The 19,735-nt window shown below is 40.7% G+C and overlaps 1 protein-coding gene across 4 annotated transcripts in view; it reads right to left on the bottom strand.

Moving 5' to 3' along the window:
- Nucleotides 1-19,735, bottom strand: part of DENND2C (DENN domain containing 2C) — an 85,403-nt gene that overhangs the window by 14,885 nt on the left and 50,783 nt on the right. For all 4 annotated transcript variants that reach the window (XM_028830183.2, XM_028830192.2, XM_077950686.1 and 1 more), the window contains exons 6-13: nucleotides 17,992-18,088; nucleotides 12,145-12,189; nucleotides 9,770-9,957; nucleotides 5,437-5,546; nucleotides 2,061-2,130; nucleotides 1,441-1,518; nucleotides 753-893; nucleotides 135-283 (exon numbers count right to left, since the gene is read on the bottom strand). In XM_028830183.2, the coding sequence (XP_028686016.2) occupies nucleotides 135-283; nucleotides 753-893; nucleotides 1,441-1,518; nucleotides 2,061-2,130; nucleotides 5,437-5,546; nucleotides 9,770-9,957; nucleotides 12,145-12,189; nucleotides 17,992-18,088 (878 nt within the window). The remainder of the gene's footprint in view (nucleotides 1-134; nucleotides 284-752; nucleotides 894-1,440; nucleotides 1,519-2,060; nucleotides 2,131-5,436; nucleotides 5,547-9,769; nucleotides 9,958-12,144; nucleotides 12,190-17,991; nucleotides 18,089-19,735) is intronic.

Below are 19,735 nucleotides of genomic sequence, written 5' to 3'. Positions count from 1 at the left end.
ACATATGTAACAAACCTGCCCGTTGTGCACATGTACCCTAGAACTTAAACTATAATAATAAAAAAACCTCCAATTTTAAAATTTGGAGCAAATAAAACGCCAGTGTGAAGTAACATATTTCACTTATTTCTTACCTTAGGCTGTTGGCAACAAAGATTACCCTACGCTCCAAAAGGAGAGAGGCACAGACGCGGATGAGATGACACACACTCAGGCACTTAAAGAGACATTCAAAATCAACATGTTCCAATCGGGAATCTAGTGGTCGGCAGAGTTCAATGGACTGAAATGCAAGAATTTGAATCATGTGAGCTAATGTTGGAAAACAATCCCTAGTGCCAACGCTATGGATCCTGTTATTCTTACGTAAGTTAAATTCAAGAAGGGTCTGCTACACAGGGTCTGTGAAGCTTCCTATACTAATGCCAGGACCCAACAGCTTATTTTTGTTCTGTAAATCAAGATCCTTTATTCCTTCTGACAACAGTACATACAGTCTTCATTTATCACATTGAAATTGTCATTACAAAGGGAGTCAGTCTATGTATGGTAGAAAATCTCTAGGTCCTGGGTCTAGGAAGAACTATGTTACAGATCAGCTGGATATTTCTCCATTGCTTTATGGAAATAAAACATATCCTTTACAGTTTATAAAAAAGGGAAATCTATCCCCTTGGGCTCTGGAAACTGCCTACTAGTATAAGTCCTGCTTTTTAGTGGCTATCAAATCTTTTCAAAATGAGCTAACTTACCTCATCTCCAGCCCCAGGGAGGTAACTCTTAACTGTGATGGTGCGTCCAGGAGCTGGGAATGGAGCTTCTATGACACTTCGCATGAATGGGTAAACAAGGGCTGGAGACATTTCTCTTCTCTTCTCTACTTCATCCAGAATCTATACATGCAAAACGTTATTTTGTTATGGACTAAGTTAAAAAACATAAAAGAATGCTATTACAGGAACTGCCCAGCCTGGTGTACAAACTTTAAAATAACCCAAATATAATTTAAGACAGATAAGCTTCTGCAATCAATAAAAGTTAAATAAGCATCATATCTCTTGGGAGGTATCATTATACCCTGAAGAAAAGTTACTAACATAAATCAACATATTTTTAAAGGAGAAGCCCCTTTTTGGCTCACTAAGGGAGGGGCAAGGAAGGTGACAGTGGCAATGATATCCTGCAATTTGGTCTAAGAAAGACACAAGACAAGATAAGCTTTGGACTATGTTCTCCCTTAAGCTGAAAGTTCTAGCAAACCAAAATGAAGATGATATAGCAACAGCAAATGGATTAGAGATGTAAGTTTAAGCCTTCAGGCATGTGGTTCCTACTTTACTAATAGGGAACCTTTCTGAAGTAGTATGTTAAAGTCTATGCCACTTAACATTGCGAGATCAAAAAGGACACCATTTTTCATACAGCTCATTCTCCACTCACCTTTGAAAAAAGATTGAAGCAGCCTAGGCGACTAACCATGCAGTATACCTCAGGGAGTCGCTTTCCTTTGCCTTCTGGCTAAAAGATAAAAACAACAACAAAAAAATCAAGCAGCGTTAAGTTTTTATTAATATTGATTTGGACTATTAATTACCTTTTACTACTCTTTAGTACAGAGCAGTAACCAAGGCTCTCATCTTCAGTGAACACTAAAAGATGTGAAAAGTGCTAAAAATGATAGCATGATTTATTCTAGGTTTAGTGAAGCCACCTAAGCAAGAAAAAAGCCCTAATATGGTTGATGAGTAACTCAGAGCTCCTTCCAGTAGCTCATTGTACTCTATTCCAAATATATCCAGATGAGATTCAGCCCCTATGTCATCAGTTACTTTCTCTATTATAAACAAATAAAATAAATCCATACCCCTTCTTTTCTAGAACACTCCATGGTTAACCCCCACCTTGCTCTTGCTGTTTAACGCTAATACAGCTTCCTTAATACACAGGTCATTGAGCATCCCTCAAACTCATCTAGAGATAGTGCTTCTGAAGTTCCTACTCTGACTCAGTTGTTCCTTGACCAACCCTGTCTTGGTAAGTAACACAGATCTGATACTTACCAAGAGCTTCTTACAGTAACCAAACCACCGGCTTCCATCTTCACCAGTCAAGACAAAGGAGAATGTTTCACTGAAAAAAGAGCCAATAGTTAGTTTAGGATCCAAACAACCACTTACGGCATTCTCCATGGAACAAACAATTGAAAACTAGAGTCCAACAGTAGTCATTTTGTGATCTAAGAGGAGGCATAATATTACATTCATTGCAAGTCACATTCCTCCTAAGGAATGAATGCCCAGGCCTTAAGAATATCTTGCCTTGTACTGGAGTGAGAGAACAGGTATGGGATAAGCTGTTGATGCTGGTTCCTTTTGTTTTCTTATTCATCCACTCTAGGTATTAATCAGGCTTATTTTCATTTAAATTTTATTTATTTATTTATTTTTGTTTTTTGTTTTTTGTTTTTTTTTTGAGACGGAGTTTCACTCTGTCCCCCTGGCTGGAGTGCAGTGGCGCGATCTCGGCTCACTGCAAGCTCCGCCTCCCGGGTTCCTGCCATTCTCCTGCCTCAGCCTCCCAAGTAGCTGGGACTACAGGCACCCGCCACCGCGCCCGGCTAATTTTTTGTATTTTTAGTAGAGACAGGGTTTCACCGTGGTCTCGATCTCCTGACCTTGCGATCCGCCCGCCTCGGCCTCCCAAAGTGCGGGGATTACAAGCATGAGCCACCGTGCCCGGCCTAAATTTTACTTTTATTTTTATTTTATTTTATTTTATTTTATTTTTTTTTTTTTTGAGACAGAGTCTCGCTCTGTAGCCCGGGCTGGAGTGCAGTGGCCGGATCTCAGCTCACTGCAAGCTCCGCCTCCCAGGTTTACGCCATTCTCCTGCCTCAGCCTCCCGAGTAGCTGGGACTACAGGCGCCCGCCACCTCGCCCGGCTAGTTTTTTTTTGTATTTTTTAGTAGAGACGGGGTTTCACAGTGTTCGCCAGGATGGTCTCGATCTCCTGACCTCGTGATCCACCCGTCTCGGCCTCCCAAAGTGCTGGGATTACAGGCTTGAGCCACTGCGCCCGGCCTACTTTTATTTTTTAAGACAGTCTCACTCTGTTGCCCAGGCTGGAGTGCAGTGGTGCAAACAGAGCTCACTGTAGCCTTGACCTCCTGAGGCTCAAGTGATCCTCCCACCTCAGCCTCCCAAGTAGCTGGAACTGCATATGTGTGCCACCATGCCCTGCTAATCTTTTAATTTTGTGTAGAGATAAGGTCTCACGATCTTGCCAGGGCTGGTCTCAAACACCTGGGTTCAAATAATCCTTCTGCCTTGGCCTCTCAAAGTGCTAGGATTATAGACATGAGCCACTGCACCTGGTCTTATTTTCCTTTTGTTGAATCCCCAATTTAGTCAAACAGGTAAGCTACAAAGACTTTTGATATGTCATTTCCCAGTTACAAATTCTTCTCTTTAGTTCTGAGAGGCTGTATAGAGCAGTGATACGCAAAGGATTATATCCTTAATATATAAAAATTATTAGGAAAATATCAACTCCTCATTAGAAACATGGGCAAAAGATATGCGTTAATAATTTACAAATGAAAACCTAAATATGCCCAAGAAAGAAACTCAGACTCGATAATCAAATAAGTCCCCCCCTTTTTTTTTTTTCTGAGACAGAGTATCACTGTCACTCAGGCTGAAGTACAGTGGCGCCATCTCCACTCACTACAACCTCCACCTCCCGGGTTCAAGCAATTCTCCCACTTCAGCCTCCCGAGTAGCTGGGACTACAGGCATGTACCACCACACTCAGCTAATTTTTTATTTTTAGTAGAGATGGGGTTTCACCATGTTGGCCAGGCTGGTCTTGAACTCCTGACCTCAGGTGATCCTCCCGCCTCGGCCTCCCAAAATGCTATGATTACAGGCGTGAGCCACAGCACCTGGCAAAGTCCAATTTTTTTTTTAAGAGACTGGGTCTCACTGAACAGAACTTAATTTTCTGAAGACATATTTATTATCTTCCTTCCTTCCTCCCTCCCTCCCTCCCTCCCTCCATTCCTTTTTTTTTTTTTTTTGGACAGGGTCTTGCTCTGTTGCCCAGGCTGGAGTACTATGGCATAATCATAACTCATTGCAACCTTGAACTCCTGGGCTCAAGTGGTCCTCCTGCCTCAGCCTCCTGAGTAACAACTGCACACCATCGTGTCTGTCTAGCTTTTTGGTATTTTCTGTAGAGACAGGGACTTGCTATGCTGCCCAGGATGGTCTCAAACCTGGCCTCCAGTGACCCTCCCACCTTAGCCTCCCAAAGTGCTAGGATTACAGGTGTGAACCACTGCACCTGGCCTAAATCCAAACTTGAACAATATATACATATCTGTATTTGGCTAAAAATAAAGATTGGAAGGGAATATGACAAAATATTTACAGTGATTACCTTTGAGTAACCAGATTGCCAGTGATCTGCAATTTCTGCTTTTTATTTACTCTTCTGTATTTCCCAAATACTCTAGAATAAACATATATAACTCGTTGTGGGGGAAAACCAGCCACAGAGCAGCCAGGTCAATATGAAAGGCGCTGTTTATAAAGGTAGCAGTGCAACTGACAACACAAGAGCATCAACAGTGATGGCTGAGAAATGACAGTGTCAATCAGGCTAAACTGCTTATGAGAGACAGTAGCTTAGTCTGGAGGCAATGCGAAGTTGAAGTGCAGAGCTATTTAAGCAAAACCTGAGGCTATTACCCAGAAGGTCATTACCATGTGATATGGTTCAACAAATCAAGCTTTTCAAACTAAATGGCATCATCAATAATTACAGTTTTGAACAAAGCAGGCATCTATTAATATTTACAAGCAGAATTCAGAGATTATGATAGTTCATTAATTAAAAATAGCAATTTCCTCTAGATACCTGGAAGAAATTCTTTAATACTTCCTTTCTTAATATACTACACTTCCCAAACTGGAGCCTCCCTTTGTACAGGTTCCACAGGGGAACATAAAAGCTGGGCTGTGGATTCTTCTGTTAATTTGAAGGAGAAAGAAAATGAAGATGAAGACCTCACTCTGTTTTATCTCTGTTTCTAGGTTGAGTCTCAAAATCCAAGTCTTTTTTCCTTTCTGTACACTTGGGAGCATTTTTGATTGCACGTAAAATAGAACTTTTTTTGTTGTTGTTGTTGAACTGGCAACCTTGAAGTGACTCTCAAATTTGTTTTCCTTTTGACACTGAAATTATTCCATGTTTTTCTTTTTTTAAGTCCCACATAGGAAATGTTCTAATACTGCTTCTTCCTCTCCTCCCACCACATCCTTGACTTGCCACAGTATTCACATAGCTTCGCTAATGGCTCTACTCATTTCTCAAATACTCTGATTTATTTTTGCAGTTCTAATGAATATAAATTAGATAAATTAGCCCATTTACCTCTTGAGTTCTGAGGTTGGCATCCAGTCCTTTGAATCAGGAAAACAAAATTTTGGGATAACTTTAAGCCTCTCTTCCGTGTCTTTGGACTGCTTATAGCCATGATCGTCCTGAAAAAGATAACACCCTCAAACACCCTCAAAATAGGTGACTTGAATTATACTATGTAAGTGGGGAATAGAAATAAAAAACTCAGTCTCATCTCAGGAAAAAAGGTCTCTGATAAGCTTGGGCAGTTACTGATAAGCCTCAGCATGGTTTTGTACTGCTTAACAAAATTAAAAAGTCAGTTCTGGAAATCACTGAAGATGAACTGAGAACAGAGTTACTGAGAACAAAGAATCCTATTTTTACTGAGAAATGGCACCTGTGGATATCTCAGCATCTACTGTAAGAGAGATTAGTGAAAAGTTTCCTATCAAGAGGAAATATCTTAATTCAGGATTCACAAACTAATGGGAACCCAGTATTTTTATGAACCGTGGGACATAAGATAAAAATTCATTCTTCAATGTACTGAGAACAAAAACCTAGTCAGCTCAAGACACTGTCCAATCAGTAATTAAAGAAGCTTTGAAATGGTAGATGAAAGGGCCGGGCGCGGTGGCTCAGGCCTGTAATCCCAGCACTTTGGGAGGCCGAGACGGGCAGATCACGAGGTCAGGAGATTGAGACCATCCTGGCTAACATGGTGAAACCCCGTCTCTACTAAAAATACAAAAAATTAGCCGGGTGTGGTGGCGGGCGCCTGTAGTCCCAGCTATACGGGAGGCTGAGGCAGGAGAATGGTGTGAACCCGGGAGGCGGAGCTTGCAGTGAGCCAGAGATCGCGCCACTGCACTCCAGCCTGGGAGACAAAGCGAGACTCCGTCTCAAAAAAAAAAAAAAAAAAAAAAGAAAAGAAATGGTAGATGAATATTATTTAGAAAAGATACGGCCAGATGCACTGGCTCATGCCTGTAATCTCAGCACCTTGGGAGCCCAAGGTGGGCGTATCACTTGAGCCCAGGAGTTGGAGACCAGCCTGGGCAACATGGTGAAACCCCATCTCCACAAAAAATACAAAAGTAAGCTGGGTGTGGTGGCACATGTCTGTAGTCCCAGCTACTCAGGAGGCTGAGAAGTGGGAGGATCTCTTGAGCCTAGGAAGATGAGGCTGCAGTGAGCCGTGATTGCGCCATTGCACTCCAGCCTGAGAGACAGAGAGAAACCTGTCTCGAAAAAAGAAAAAATACGCGGGGTGCGGTGGCTCAATCCTGTAATCCCAGCACTTTGGGAGACTGAGACAGGCAGATCACAAGGTCAGGAGATCGAGACCATCCTGGCTAACACAGTGAAACCCCGTCTCTACTAAAAAAATACAAAAAACTAGCCGGGCATGGTGGTGGGCGCCTGTAGTCCCAGCTACTCGGGAAGCTGAGGCAGGAGAATGGCTTAAACCTGGGAGGCGGAGCTTGCAGTGAGCTGAGATCCAGTCACTGCACTCCAGCCTGGGCAACAGAGCGAGACTCCGTCTCAAAAAAAAAAAAAAAGAAAAAAGAAAAGATACTATTTTGAGAATCCACCCCATATATAATCATTTCCTTTAGCATAGAATCTTTGCTACCTAATTGCTGGTTTGCAACTTCTTGTAAAATTTTAGCATAGAAGACCCTTTTGCATAAATCTGGTACTGTACCTATGTGACAGTCTGAATTTCAGTAAACCAGACATTTAGAAATTAGTATGACCTGTCCGCTATAAAAACAAGCCCTTAAGTCTAATTACCATATTGCCTTCAGATAACTAGTAAAAATGACCTCCCCTTTAATTTCTTTTTTGTTGTTGTTGAGAAGGCGGTCTTGCTATGTTGCCCAGGCTGGCCTCAAACTCCTGTGCTCCAGTGATTCTCCCATTTCATCTGGCCAACTAGCTGGGATTATAAGCATGTGCCACTGTGCACGGCCCCTTTAATTTCTTAAAAAAACCAAACTATGTAGCCATTCTGGGTCACTTAACAGTGCTGTGACATTGTACTTTCAGGCTACATTGAGAAATTTTATGAGAAATTAAACTTACTGATTATTTACTGTAGGGATATTTTTGAGGACTTTGAAAATGAGAATCCATGCAGGAAATGTCTCTTAGATTCCAGTACAGTTGTACTTCACCAGCTTTTTTAGTGAAACATGTAACTCAGGATTATAAACCCAAAAGTCCTAAAGTGGCCAAGCAGGTAACTGAAATGAGAGAAGTGGTCCAAGTAATAAGCAGGAGAGTGAGTAAATGTTCCTATTAAAGGGATCACTCCTTACTAAGGAAAACTACATAATTCAGACAGCATAATGCAAAATGAAAATGTGGAGCTTCTTGTCCAAAAAGCAGAAAAAATTAAACATAAAACATCTTTTCTTCTGTGGCCTCTGTAATGGAGTTTTTATTTGCTATTTAACGTCACACTCCCTTAGGCATGAGGATCCTGGGGGATGAGTGTAGACTCTCACAGACACCCAGGTGCTGCAGTCTGCAATTGGTACGCAAGGGGCCCACGAGGTACTGGGTTTCCTCTCCGGGTAGCTGCAGAATTGAGACTCTGTGTTTCGACTGGGGGTTGGGAAGTTAAGCCAGGCATCTCCCCTTCCCATGGGGGCCAACATTCCAACCCACAGCAGTTGAGCAACCCCCAAAAAGTCACCCATGAGTGGCACCACCAGCCCAGGCCAGGGAAAGCTTCCCTGGAGATGCTGCAGAGCAATGCTGGCCTGATCCTAACCCTCCCAATGCCTGTGGCCAGCTGGGGGGAGAAGGTGGCAGTAGTCACTGAGTAGAGGTGGAAAGGGCACATGCTAGGACCCAGGGAATCAGGCAGTGGAGAACAGGACAAGAGAACTCATCCTAGGGAAGCAGCAGAAGGTGACACCATGAATGAACTCAGGCTTTAAGACCTTGGCACATGCCCAATTTTCCTATCAGACTTCATTTACAAACACAAATTCAAAGCTAAAATTATTTAGCATTTCAAGATGGTGACTGCAGATCATTAAACCCTACATGCAGGGCCCTTCTGAGTGACGGCTTTATGTAACTACACTGGTCACCTGCTCTGAAGTCCTGCTCCTTATTAAGCTTCAACCCATTCCTGACACTTAGGAATGCAGGCTGTGCTGGCATTCTTTCCAGTTTCTCAGCAAAAGGCAGAAATACAGATTTGTATGTGAAATTTGATTGTTAAATGTTGGCAACAAAAATTATTGTTGTTACTTTTACACAGACACTCTGCAAAGCAAAAGAAACCCAATCATGTCTGTGGGCTTAACTAAGATCTTTTTCAGTAGTACTCCCATCATCTAATCCTGGCAAATATTAGGTATTTTTAAAATATTTGAATGAATGAATGATTTTATTTTAAAAAAGGTAGAGAAATCAAATATTATTGTTAATAATAATGGCTACCAAAAATTAGTACCTACCATTTATCGAGTACATACTATGTGCCAGGGATGGCATTAAGCACTTTATATACATTATCTCACTAAATCCTTACTAATAATGGATAACATCATATTGAGCTTACTACATGCCAGACACTGTTCTAAGTGCCTTATATAAATTAGCTTATTTAATCCTCACTCTGACTCAGAGGGGTAGATACTATTGTGATTACCCCCATTCTACAAATTAAACAACTAAGACACAATATGGTGGCTCACGCCTGTAATCCCAGCACTTTGGGAGGCCAATGTGGGCGGATCACTTGAGGTCAGGAGTTCGAGATCACTCTGGCCAACATGGTGAAATCCTGTCTCTACTAAAAATATAAAAATTAGCTGGGCGTGGTGGCACATGCCTGTAGTCCCAGCTACTCAGGAGGCTTGAACCTGGGAGGTGGAGGTTGCAGGGTTGCAGTGAGCCGAAACTGCACCACTGCACTCCAGCCTGGGCAACAAAGCGAGACTCTGTCTCAAAAAAAAAAGAGAGAGAAAGAAAAGTAACTTCTTAAAGTCACAGAACTAATAAGTGGGAAATGCAGAGCTTTTGCACAGAGTACATACTCTAAACCACTACCCTATTCTGTCACATTTATTATTCCCCTCCTTAAGGTTTTGTAACTTGTTAAAGATTATTAAATGGCAGAGCCAAAAATTTAAAAAACTAGGAAAATGAGTTGTTTTGTTTTGCTTTGTTTTGCTGAGTTGCAGCTCATGCCTAACATAACATGTTTTCAAAGCCACCAGATCCTACCACAAGTACTGGTAAAAACTGGCTGAGATAACAAAAACCAAGAGGACAGGAAATAAATGTACACAGAGACACAGGAACATTCCTGAATGCCTCTTGGCCTCCTTGTACCTACCTTGCCAGGGAATTGTTGTATGACCTGGGGAATATAGCTTATTCCTGATGGTTTCTTCTGTAGAGACACCACCACAAAAAGTTCAAACAGCTGCTGCTCCTGTAATTCAATAAGATCCCGCTCCAAGGTCTGGTAGTGAGGATTCCTCTTGGAAGACTGTTGCAGTTGTGCTAAGCGTTTATGGCGATCTGTAATGAAATCATGGAGCAATGTTTTCTCTCTGTAGCCCTACCTTCCTTCCAGCACCAGAGGTCATGACCCACACAGGAGTAATCTTCACACAGTCACTGCGGAATGAATGTTGAATAACCAGTATCTGACGCATAGACATATCTGTTAGGGCTCTGACATTCTAGGGGGAATAGGTGCAGACCCTCACAAGTGCACAGGGGCCTCATTCCACTTCTGGCCAGCAATGGGACTGACATTCCATGTACCAACCAATACTTATGTATGTCCCAACAAATAATCTATGCTATCCCATCTTTCACGGCATCACACCAGGACACATGGAAAATGTCACAAAAAAGTGCTAGACTGACAACAGATGCTACTGCTGGGAATGCCATGAAATCACAGGGTGCCAGGTGGCAGGGGGCAGGGGGCAGAGATTTGATAAAATAATTGAGTCCTAAGTACAGAAAGGGGTGAGTTTGATAAATTAAAACAAAAATTATCCTCACATTGAAGAAACTGTCCAGTTCCCTCCCCTCCTTGCCATATATTACTAACAATGAATATATGCTTGTATCAGTAAATGGTGCTAGACGCAAGAGAAAAATATTAAGTGGAAGAAGATATCCACCAGCAGACTTTCTCAAAATAATAAAATTATGGAAGCATACTATTTAAACAGTCATAGCAATATCAATCAAAACTGGAGAGCACCTATACTCTATTCTCATTTATCTCTAAATTTTGAGCAATCTAGGGTGGTCCCCACTGAAGGAAACTATGGACTTGCAGAATAGTCTACATGTCCCAATGATTTGCTTATGTGTCATTCTGAGCCACTGATAGACTCAACCTCTAATTGTCTTTCCTTTCTTTTTGATATAATGCATGCTGTCCCAAAAGAAGTTATACTATAGATCAAAATATGAAGAACATTTTAAAAAATGCATCCGGGAATGGCTCCCCAGAATAATCCAGTACATTCAGTGCTCTAGGCAAAACTTTACTTACGTCAAAGGGCTGAGTTCAAGTCAAGAAAATTTTAGGTCCTGTTTCTCAGTAGTAACAGCCCTAAATTAGTCATCTTTACACATCTAGACTGAACCTGATGATTATTAAATTTCACCTTCAGTCAGGCTACAGAATCAAACACCTGAAGCAATTCAGGCCAGTGGAGTGAGCACAAGACTATTAATCATAAAATTAGGGTGTCAGATTGGAAGTGGAACTGCCCTGTACTCAGCTTTGATAATGTACGTCTTCTACTTTTTACACGGCTTAGTATGTCAGTCACTTAAATAGGAAGTAGATAACTTGCTGTGATAACTAGATAACATCATCATTAGATGAAGGATGAAGGTACCATGAAGTGCTTGGACAAATAGAGTCAAAAAAGCATGATGCATTCTATATTCTACTAGAAAGTAAACAGCACAATAATCTGGAATATAAATGCCTATAAATAACAAATAGATGTTTCCTTTTTCAATATCAGAGGTATCAAAGTTACTTAAATAATTACACTTGAGTGGCTACAAAAAAATCAGACATTTGGCCGGGCGCGGTGGCTCACGCCTGTAATCCCAGCACTTTGGGAGGCTGACGTGGGAGGATCATGAGGTCAAGAGTTCGAGACCAGCCTGACCAACATGGTGAAACCCCATCTCTACTAAAAATACAAAAATTAGCTTGGTGTGGTGGCACGTGCCTGTAATCCCAGCTACTCAGGAGGCTGAGGCAGGAGAATCGCCTGAACCCAGGAAGCAGAGGTTGCAGTGAGCCGAGCTCACACCACTGCACTCCAGCCTGGGCGACAGAGGGAGACTCCATCTCAAAAAAAAAAAAATCAGATGTTTACTGCTCAGAGAATGATTCACACACTCTGTTTTGGCTGCCAGGAAACTACTGCATATATGTCTGGACATGCAGCTCTCTGCCGCTCCCCTAAGAATATTCCATCATAAGAACCACACTGTTCAGCCTCACTCCACCACGGGAGACTTTAAATGCTGTCAAATATCTGACAGTGTTTAATTCTGACTGTTTAATTCTCCAAACCTCAACAAGTTCTGAAAATAAGGAAATCACCTACAAAATGGAACTTCATGTGGGGAAAAACATGCTTAATCACAAAGGTAGGTGCCACTCCACCTAACCCATGATCATCACAAGAACGGGAGCAGCTCCACTGACTCACTCACTCTTTGGCAGATACTCGGCATCACTTTCGTTCCCACTGGTTTCACCTGAAAAAGAGAGAAGGAGTTTCCATTTGTATTGTCCAACAGTAGGAAGTACATGAGGACGAGAACAATGTAAACCCACAAACCTGGGGACTTGGAGTAAGGAATAATAAAGCTGCTGAGCCTTTCTCCAAACCACTTGGTTGTATCAGGTTGGGATAGCTATCAAAAGAGAGTAAAAGGCTCAAAGAGGAAACTCCTCTACTACATCTTCTTCCCACACCCTACTTCACTCCTCAGCTCCCCTCTCATCCCTAATTCTAGAAACTAATTGCATTTCAGACCAGTTTTAAGAAGTCTAGTTCAGAGTGGATTCTATTTCTATATCCACATAGTTGTCTGTGTATTCCAAACAAAGTATCAAAGGCAAACTCCAAGAGGGCTAACCAAGAATATAAACACCAACCAGACTATAAATTAGGATAACAGGAAAACATGAGAACTAGGAGAGAGATATTACCAAGTCAGCCTACCTCTTCTATGATGCCTCTAAACTACTTCTAGTCCATACTGATTTTTTCTTTACTCCAAATTCTCATAGTACTCATAATGCTTTGAACTATTTTCATTTTCCCCAATCATATTTTAAGTATTTTGGGGATAAGGGGCTATCTTGTTTTCACAAGGGAGTGTTTTGTATAATTCTGAGCACACAGGCAACACACACACACACACAAAGCAGCTTTTAAAATAAATAAATGAAACATTTCTAGATTAAGTTTGAAAAGTTAAAGCAAAATAGAAATGCAAAGAAAGGGAAAACATTTAAATGTATCAGAAAAAAACAAGGCCTAGAAGTCATAAGTGAAATTTGATTATATAAACTTGTATCTAATTTAAAAGTCAGTATTAAACTCAAAAAGTGAACGATAAACTGGGAAAATATTTGTAAACACATTGCAGATATAAGGCTGTTTCTTAATGTTCAAAAAATTGTTACAAATCAAGAAGAAAAAGCCAACAGAAAAAAGGAATAAAGGGTGGGAACAGGCAATTCATAGAAAAAGATTTGTAAGTTGTTGATAAACGTGAAAACTGCCCAAATTCATAATGAAATAAATGTAAATTAAAACATTAAACAAGACATACATTTTCAACCATGATACTGCCATAAAAAGCTTTAATAAAGCATAGTATTTATTGATGAAGATTATGGGGAAAGAGGTATTTTCAAATGATGTTTGTAGAAAACATAAGCTGTTACAATCTGCTTGTGGGACAATTTGGCAGCAGTTAAATTTTTTTTTTTTTTTTTTTTTTGAGACAGGGTCTCACTCTGCTGCACAGGCTAGAATGCAGTGGCACAATCTTGGCTCACTGCAACCTCTGCCACCTGGGCTCAAGTGATCCCCCCTAGCTCAGCCTCCCGAGTAGGCTGGGACTACAGGCGTGTGCCACCACACCCAGCTAATTTTTTTTTTTTTTTTTTTTTTTGAGACGGAGTCTCACTCTGTCGCCCAGGCTGGAGTGCAGTGGCACAATCTTGGCTCACTGCAACCTCCACCTCCCGGGTTCAAGCAGTTCTCCTGCCTCAGCCTCCTGAGTAGCTGGGATTACAGGCGTGTGCCGCCATGCCTGGCTAATTTTTGTATTTTTTAGTAGAGACGGGGTTTCACCATGTTGGTCAGGCTGGTATCGAATTCCTGACTTCGTGATCTGCCCGCCTTGGCCTCCCAAAGTGCTGGGATTATAGGTGTGAGCCACCGCACCTGGCCACCCAGCTAATTTTTGTATTTTTTGTAGAGACAGGATTTCGTCATGTTGCCCAGGCTGGTCTCAAACTCCTGGGGTCAAGTGATCCACCCGCCTCAGCCTCCCAAACTGTTGGAGTTACAGGTGTGAGCCACCATGCCTGGCCAAAATTTTAAATCCATATGTTCTGTGATTAAGCCCACTTCTAGGAACTTATTCTACAAAAATAGTCTTATATAGAAACATAAGTAAAAGACGCATTTGCAGCATTGAAGATTTTTATGTAAACACACACACACACTTTTAAATATCTACAGGTTAAATAAAATGTTAGAAACAACTAAACTGTCTACTAGTTAAATAAAATTATTTTACTTCTATGCAATGAAATACAGTACAGCTATGTGGATCTCTATGTGTTGATATTGAAAGAGCTCTGAAATACATTAATTAAGCTTTTTAAAAAAGGAAGGCATACAAAGCCTGAATAGTGTAAGAGTATTTGTGTAGAAAATGTATTTGCATGCACATGAAATTTTCTAAGTGTGCAAGGGGGAAGTTTGGAAAACTCTGGCTTTTCATTTTATAATAAGGAATAAGAGAACATTAAAATAAATGCTGCCTATTCTTAGGTGGGAAAGATACATACGAGATGTTACAGAAAAAGCGCTTATTTAAATATTGCATATTACATATGTTTTATAACTCAAAATTAACCACCATGACAAAAAGTATAGTGTGGCTATAACATATTATTCAGAGGAAGAAACGAACACTGTGAGCTCCTGGTCCTATCTATAGTCTTAGGACCAGGTACCTCTTAGAAACTTAGGAAGTGCTTGGAAAGAAAGAAAAGAGAGAAGAAAAGGAGAAAAGGCAATATACCTAGAAAAGTCCTTATAAAAGATCACTTAATTGGCTTAATATATTCTCATCTACGGGTTTTGATGACCTGTATTCTAAGACAATGAATGAGGCAAGAGAAAAATCTACTGAGAATCCACAGGGATCGAAAAAGTACCAGATAGTCCACTTTTAATATGAGACTTCAACACACAAAATTATAATGACAGAATTTATGAAGGCTGGTAAGTCCTTTTGTAATACGTGAAAACTGAAAGTTAAGAAATATTTAGGGCCAGGTATGGTGGCTCATGCCTATAATCCCAGCACTTTGGGAGGCCGAGGCAGAAGGATCGTTTGAGCCCAGGAATTCAAGACCAATCTGGGCAACACAGTGAGATTTTGTCTCTATAAAAAATTAAAAATTAGCTGGGTGTGGTGGGCATGAGCCTGTGATCCCAGCTACTCAGGAGGCTCTGGTGGGAGGAAAGCTGGAACCCAGGAGGTTGAGGCTACAGTGAGCCATGTTTGCATCACTGCACCCCTGCCTGTGTCACAGAGTGAGACTCTGTCTCAGAAAAGAAAAAAAAAATCAACAAATATTCAGGTTGGAATATATTCAGTAAACTCTAGCAGGGACTTCAGAGTAGGTAAATATAATTATCTATTGTATTAGGCATTGTTGATATACAGACAAAAGCTTAAGAAAGAAAATGAAAATCTGAGAACTGTGATGATAAAGGCAGGAGATCCTCAGGCATGAGAGAAATTTCTCTGGTGCACTGGAGGAGTTGGTCAGAGGTAGGGAAAGGTAAATGCTTATTTTATTTGAGTCATAAGTGAAGGGTTACAATGTAGAGGCTGCTCCTTTTTTCTTTACTTTTGTTTTGGACAGCAGAAGTTGGCTAGAAGTTGGAGGATTTTTTGTTCTTTTCAACATTAATACAGTCAAAAAACTGGCTCTTCAAAAACTTGTCGTAGAGCCAAATTTACTAGAATGTTCCTAATCCATAAGGCATAGACTACAAATAAATTAAGGGCTCAGTAATAACCTACTTAGAGATACCTGGGCGCAGTGGCTCACGCCTGTAATCCCAGCACTTTGGGAGGCCGAGACGGGCGCATCATGAGGTCAGGAGATCAAGACCATCCTGGCTAACACGGTGAAACCCCGTCTCTACTAAAAAAACAAAAAATTAGCCGGGCGTGGTGGTGAGCACCTATAATCCCAGCTACTCGGGAGGCTGAGGCAGGAGAATGGCGTGAACCTGAGAGGCGGAGCTTGCAGTGAGCTGAGATTGCGCCACTGGACTCCAGCCTGGGAGACAGGGCAAGACTGTCTCAAAAAACAAAAAGCAGCAGCAAAAGAAAAAAAAAGAAAATTCTGGCCAGGTGTGGTGGCTCATGCTTGTAATCCTAGCACTTTGGGAGGGCCAGGGAGGTGGATCATTTGAGGTCAGGAGCTCAAGATCAGCCTGGCCAAATATGGTAAAATCCCATCTCAACTTAGAAAAAATTAGCTGGGTGTGGTGCCATGCGCCTGTAATCCCAAGCTCCTCAGGAGGAAGAGGCAGGAGAATCACTTGAATCCAGAAGGCAGAGGTTGCAGTGAGCTGAAATTACACCACTGCACTCCGGCCTGGGTGACAGAGTGAGAGACTCTGTATCAAAAAGAAAAAAAAAAAGAAAAGAAAATTCTATCTTTGAAAGTCTGCAAAAAGAAGAAATATTCTCCTTTGCTATGACTTAGCTATTGTTTCTAAGGAACTTATAAACAAAAATTGCTAAATTCTACATATTTGCCAGATGTGTTAGTCCATTTTCATGCTGCTAATAAAGACACACCCAAGGCCGGGCACAGTGCTTCACGTCTGTAACCCTAGCACTTTGGGAGGCTGAGGCGGTGGATCACTTGAGGTCAGGAGTTTGAGATCGGCCTGGCCAACATGATGAAACCCCGTCTCTACTAAAAACACAAAAAATTAGCCGGGCATGGTAGTGGACGCTTGTAATCCCAGCTACTTGGGAGGCTGAGGCTGAGAATCGCTTGAACCTGGGAGATGGAAGTTGCACTGAGCTGAGATCATGCCATTGCACTCCAGCCTGGGCAGCAAGAGCAAACCTCCATCTCAAAAAAAAAGGCATATCCAAGACTGGGAAACAAAGAGGCTGAACTTGACTTACTGTTCCATATGGTTAGGGAGGCCTCAGAATCATGGTGGGAGGCAAAAGGCACTTCTTACGTGGTGGCAGCAAGAGAAAATCAGAAGAAGCAAATGCAGAAACCACTGATAAACCCATCAGTTCTTGTGAGACTTATTCACTATCACGAGAATAACATGGGAAAGACTGGCCCCCATGATTCAATTACCTCCCCCTGGGTCCCTCCCACAACATGTGGGAATTCTGGAAGATACAATTCAAGTTGAAATTTGTGTGCGGACACAGCCAAACCATATTCCCAGACAACCAAGTTAAGAATCTTGCATAAGTTTTTAAGAAAGTTCTAATGATTTATTATAAATATTGACAATTTCTTAGTTAACAATATAAATTTTATCTAGGCATCTGAAGGATAAAACTTTTTTTTTTTTTGAGATGGAGTCTCGCTCTGCTAGAGCACAGTGGCGTGATCTCAGCTCACTGCAACCTCCGCCTCCTGGGTTCAAGTTATTCTTCTGCTTCAGCCTCCTGAGTAGCTGGGATTATGGGTGCGTGCCACCACGCCCAGTTAATTTTTGTATTTTTAGTAGAGACGGGGTTTCTCCATGTTGGTCAGGCTGGTCTCGAACTCCTGACCTTGTGATCTGCCTGCCTCGGCCTCCCAAAGTGCTGGGATTACAGGCGTGAGCCACCATGCCTGGCCAGGATAAAACTTATTAAATGACTACAAGTTGAGTACCACATACCTTCAGTCTATACAAGACTAATGTTTTCATACCTACAACAAAAGAGTCTATACTGATAAATGATTATAAATCAAAGTAGGACTACAAAATAGTGATTCAATTTGTCTATGAAAATTAGTATCATTGGTTTATGATTATTTTTGCATTTTTTATTTGTTCATCCAATAGTTATTACTTGGCACAGAATTAAATAAAATGGATTTGAGAAACAATCCCTTATCTTAAAGAAGTTTATGCTTAAGTGGGATAACAGGAAAGTTAAGCCAAAATTTTTAATACATATCAAACATTAAGTTATATGGTGATTCTCCTCTTATATCCTGACAGCTACAGGATAGCTGAAACAGAAAACAATTCTTACCTTTTGTTGGAGGTAATTCCTTTCCAGTGTAAGAATGTAACTTTACCTTCTTCTTCCCTCTTTTAGATTCAAATATGTCATCTATTTTCAATACAAGCTGAAAAAAGACCAGAAAAATACAAATTAAGACCAACACCCAAAAGTTTCACAGTTTGATGATATTAACCTATTAAGGATTCTTATTCAGAGAAAAGACCTATTTTATAAATAGAAACCTTTACCTTTTTGAATTTTGGATTTAAAATGATGACCTTTAATTAGATGATATGTTGTTCTAATACCAAGTCCACATAACATGGGGAAGGAAGGGAAAGGATGTCGTATGAACCCAGCACAGGCTTTTAGATTCCTTGTCACTCCATGTCACAACATGCAGGAAATGTGGCTATTGCCCTTTGTATAGTGATCAAGCCTCTACTATTAAACTCAAGTTCTCACTTGCCTAGAGTAGGAAGTGGAACACTCATTTATCTAAAAGGCAAGGTGAGGCATAGTTATTTCTGCTCCCAGAAATTCTTCCCAAGGAGCGGATAAACATACTTAGAAAGCTTTTGTCAAAGGGAATATTCTAAGAGTACTAACATTACCATTTATTTCAGAAATATGTCATAAAATTACGAGACCCAAATATACTGAAATACAAAAACTATGTTTTTTCTTCCACTCATCAATCTATTTCTCAAGCAAGTAAAATCCAGACCATTTATTTTTAAATTGTTATATAATTGCTTCTCTCCATTTCATAAGTATTACTCATTAGAAAGTTTTCTTTGCTGCTGGGAGAGATATGTGTGTGTAAGAGAGACAGGAGACACACACAGAATGTGGTAAAAAAGAGGAGATTCAGAGCTGATCAACAGGTACTTTTAAAAGGAGGAATTGATTAGTTTTTCTATAAATATTTCTCTTTTATTCTTAAAATTCCAAGCTTTTCTTAAGTATCAATCCTGATTTAACATACTTAATGCCCAGAATTACAATTGTTAGGAACATTATATATGATAACAACCAATAAAGTTCCCCGAGAAAAATGCTCTTGTATTCTCTTTTGTCCTTGTTTCTCTAGCCATCCTGGCAATCAACAGGCAGTGAATCAGTCCAGTGCAAACCACCGTCCCCTGCCAACCACCCACCCCCAAAAAACCATGTAAGAAACACATGCTTCCAATACACAGATTATTACCACATTTTTGGATGAGTTTGTGCTCTTAAAGATTTTTATTGCTGCAACGCAAGTGAAAAATTGCCAATGTTCTTAAATATCACCATTACAGAAAACAAATAAGAGAATCTAAAATTAAAAAGTACTAAGAGCTATAGGAAAGATGTATGGAAATAAATACATATTTGGGTTACATAATGACCCAAAATAGCATAATTGTTAATTTGCATTTGAAAAGTAGAATCAAAAGTATATTCAAGTATAAAGGAAAGAGAACTGTTCTAAAACTATGTGATAAAGTGATAAATTTAAATTTCTGTCATGAGCTAGGAAGAAGAGCCTCCTAGTTGCAAGAAATACTGTAGAATATTCTTCCTAAGAAATGATGGAAATCATACTGCTGTACACACAACACAAACAATAAAGGCAGTAGGAAATGTACTCTAGCAAACAATCCGACACAGGATTCCACAGCAGGGAAGGAACGGAAGAGTGGGGAAGAGGCAAATGGACTAGATCAGTGAGGTGAAACTGTGAGGCAGTTTCCCTTCCAGGGACAGCTGGAGGCCTTAAAGGGGAAAT

This window comes from Macaca mulatta, chromosome 1 (genome assembly GCF_049350105.2).
Source record: "Macaca mulatta isolate MMU2019108-1 chromosome 1, T2T-MMU8v2.0, whole genome shotgun sequence".
NCBI lineage: Eukaryota > Metazoa > Chordata > Mammalia > Primates > Cercopithecidae > Macaca > Macaca mulatta.
Note: the sequence above shows the minus strand (reverse complement) of the source record. Positions and strands in the feature narration are given on the sequence as shown.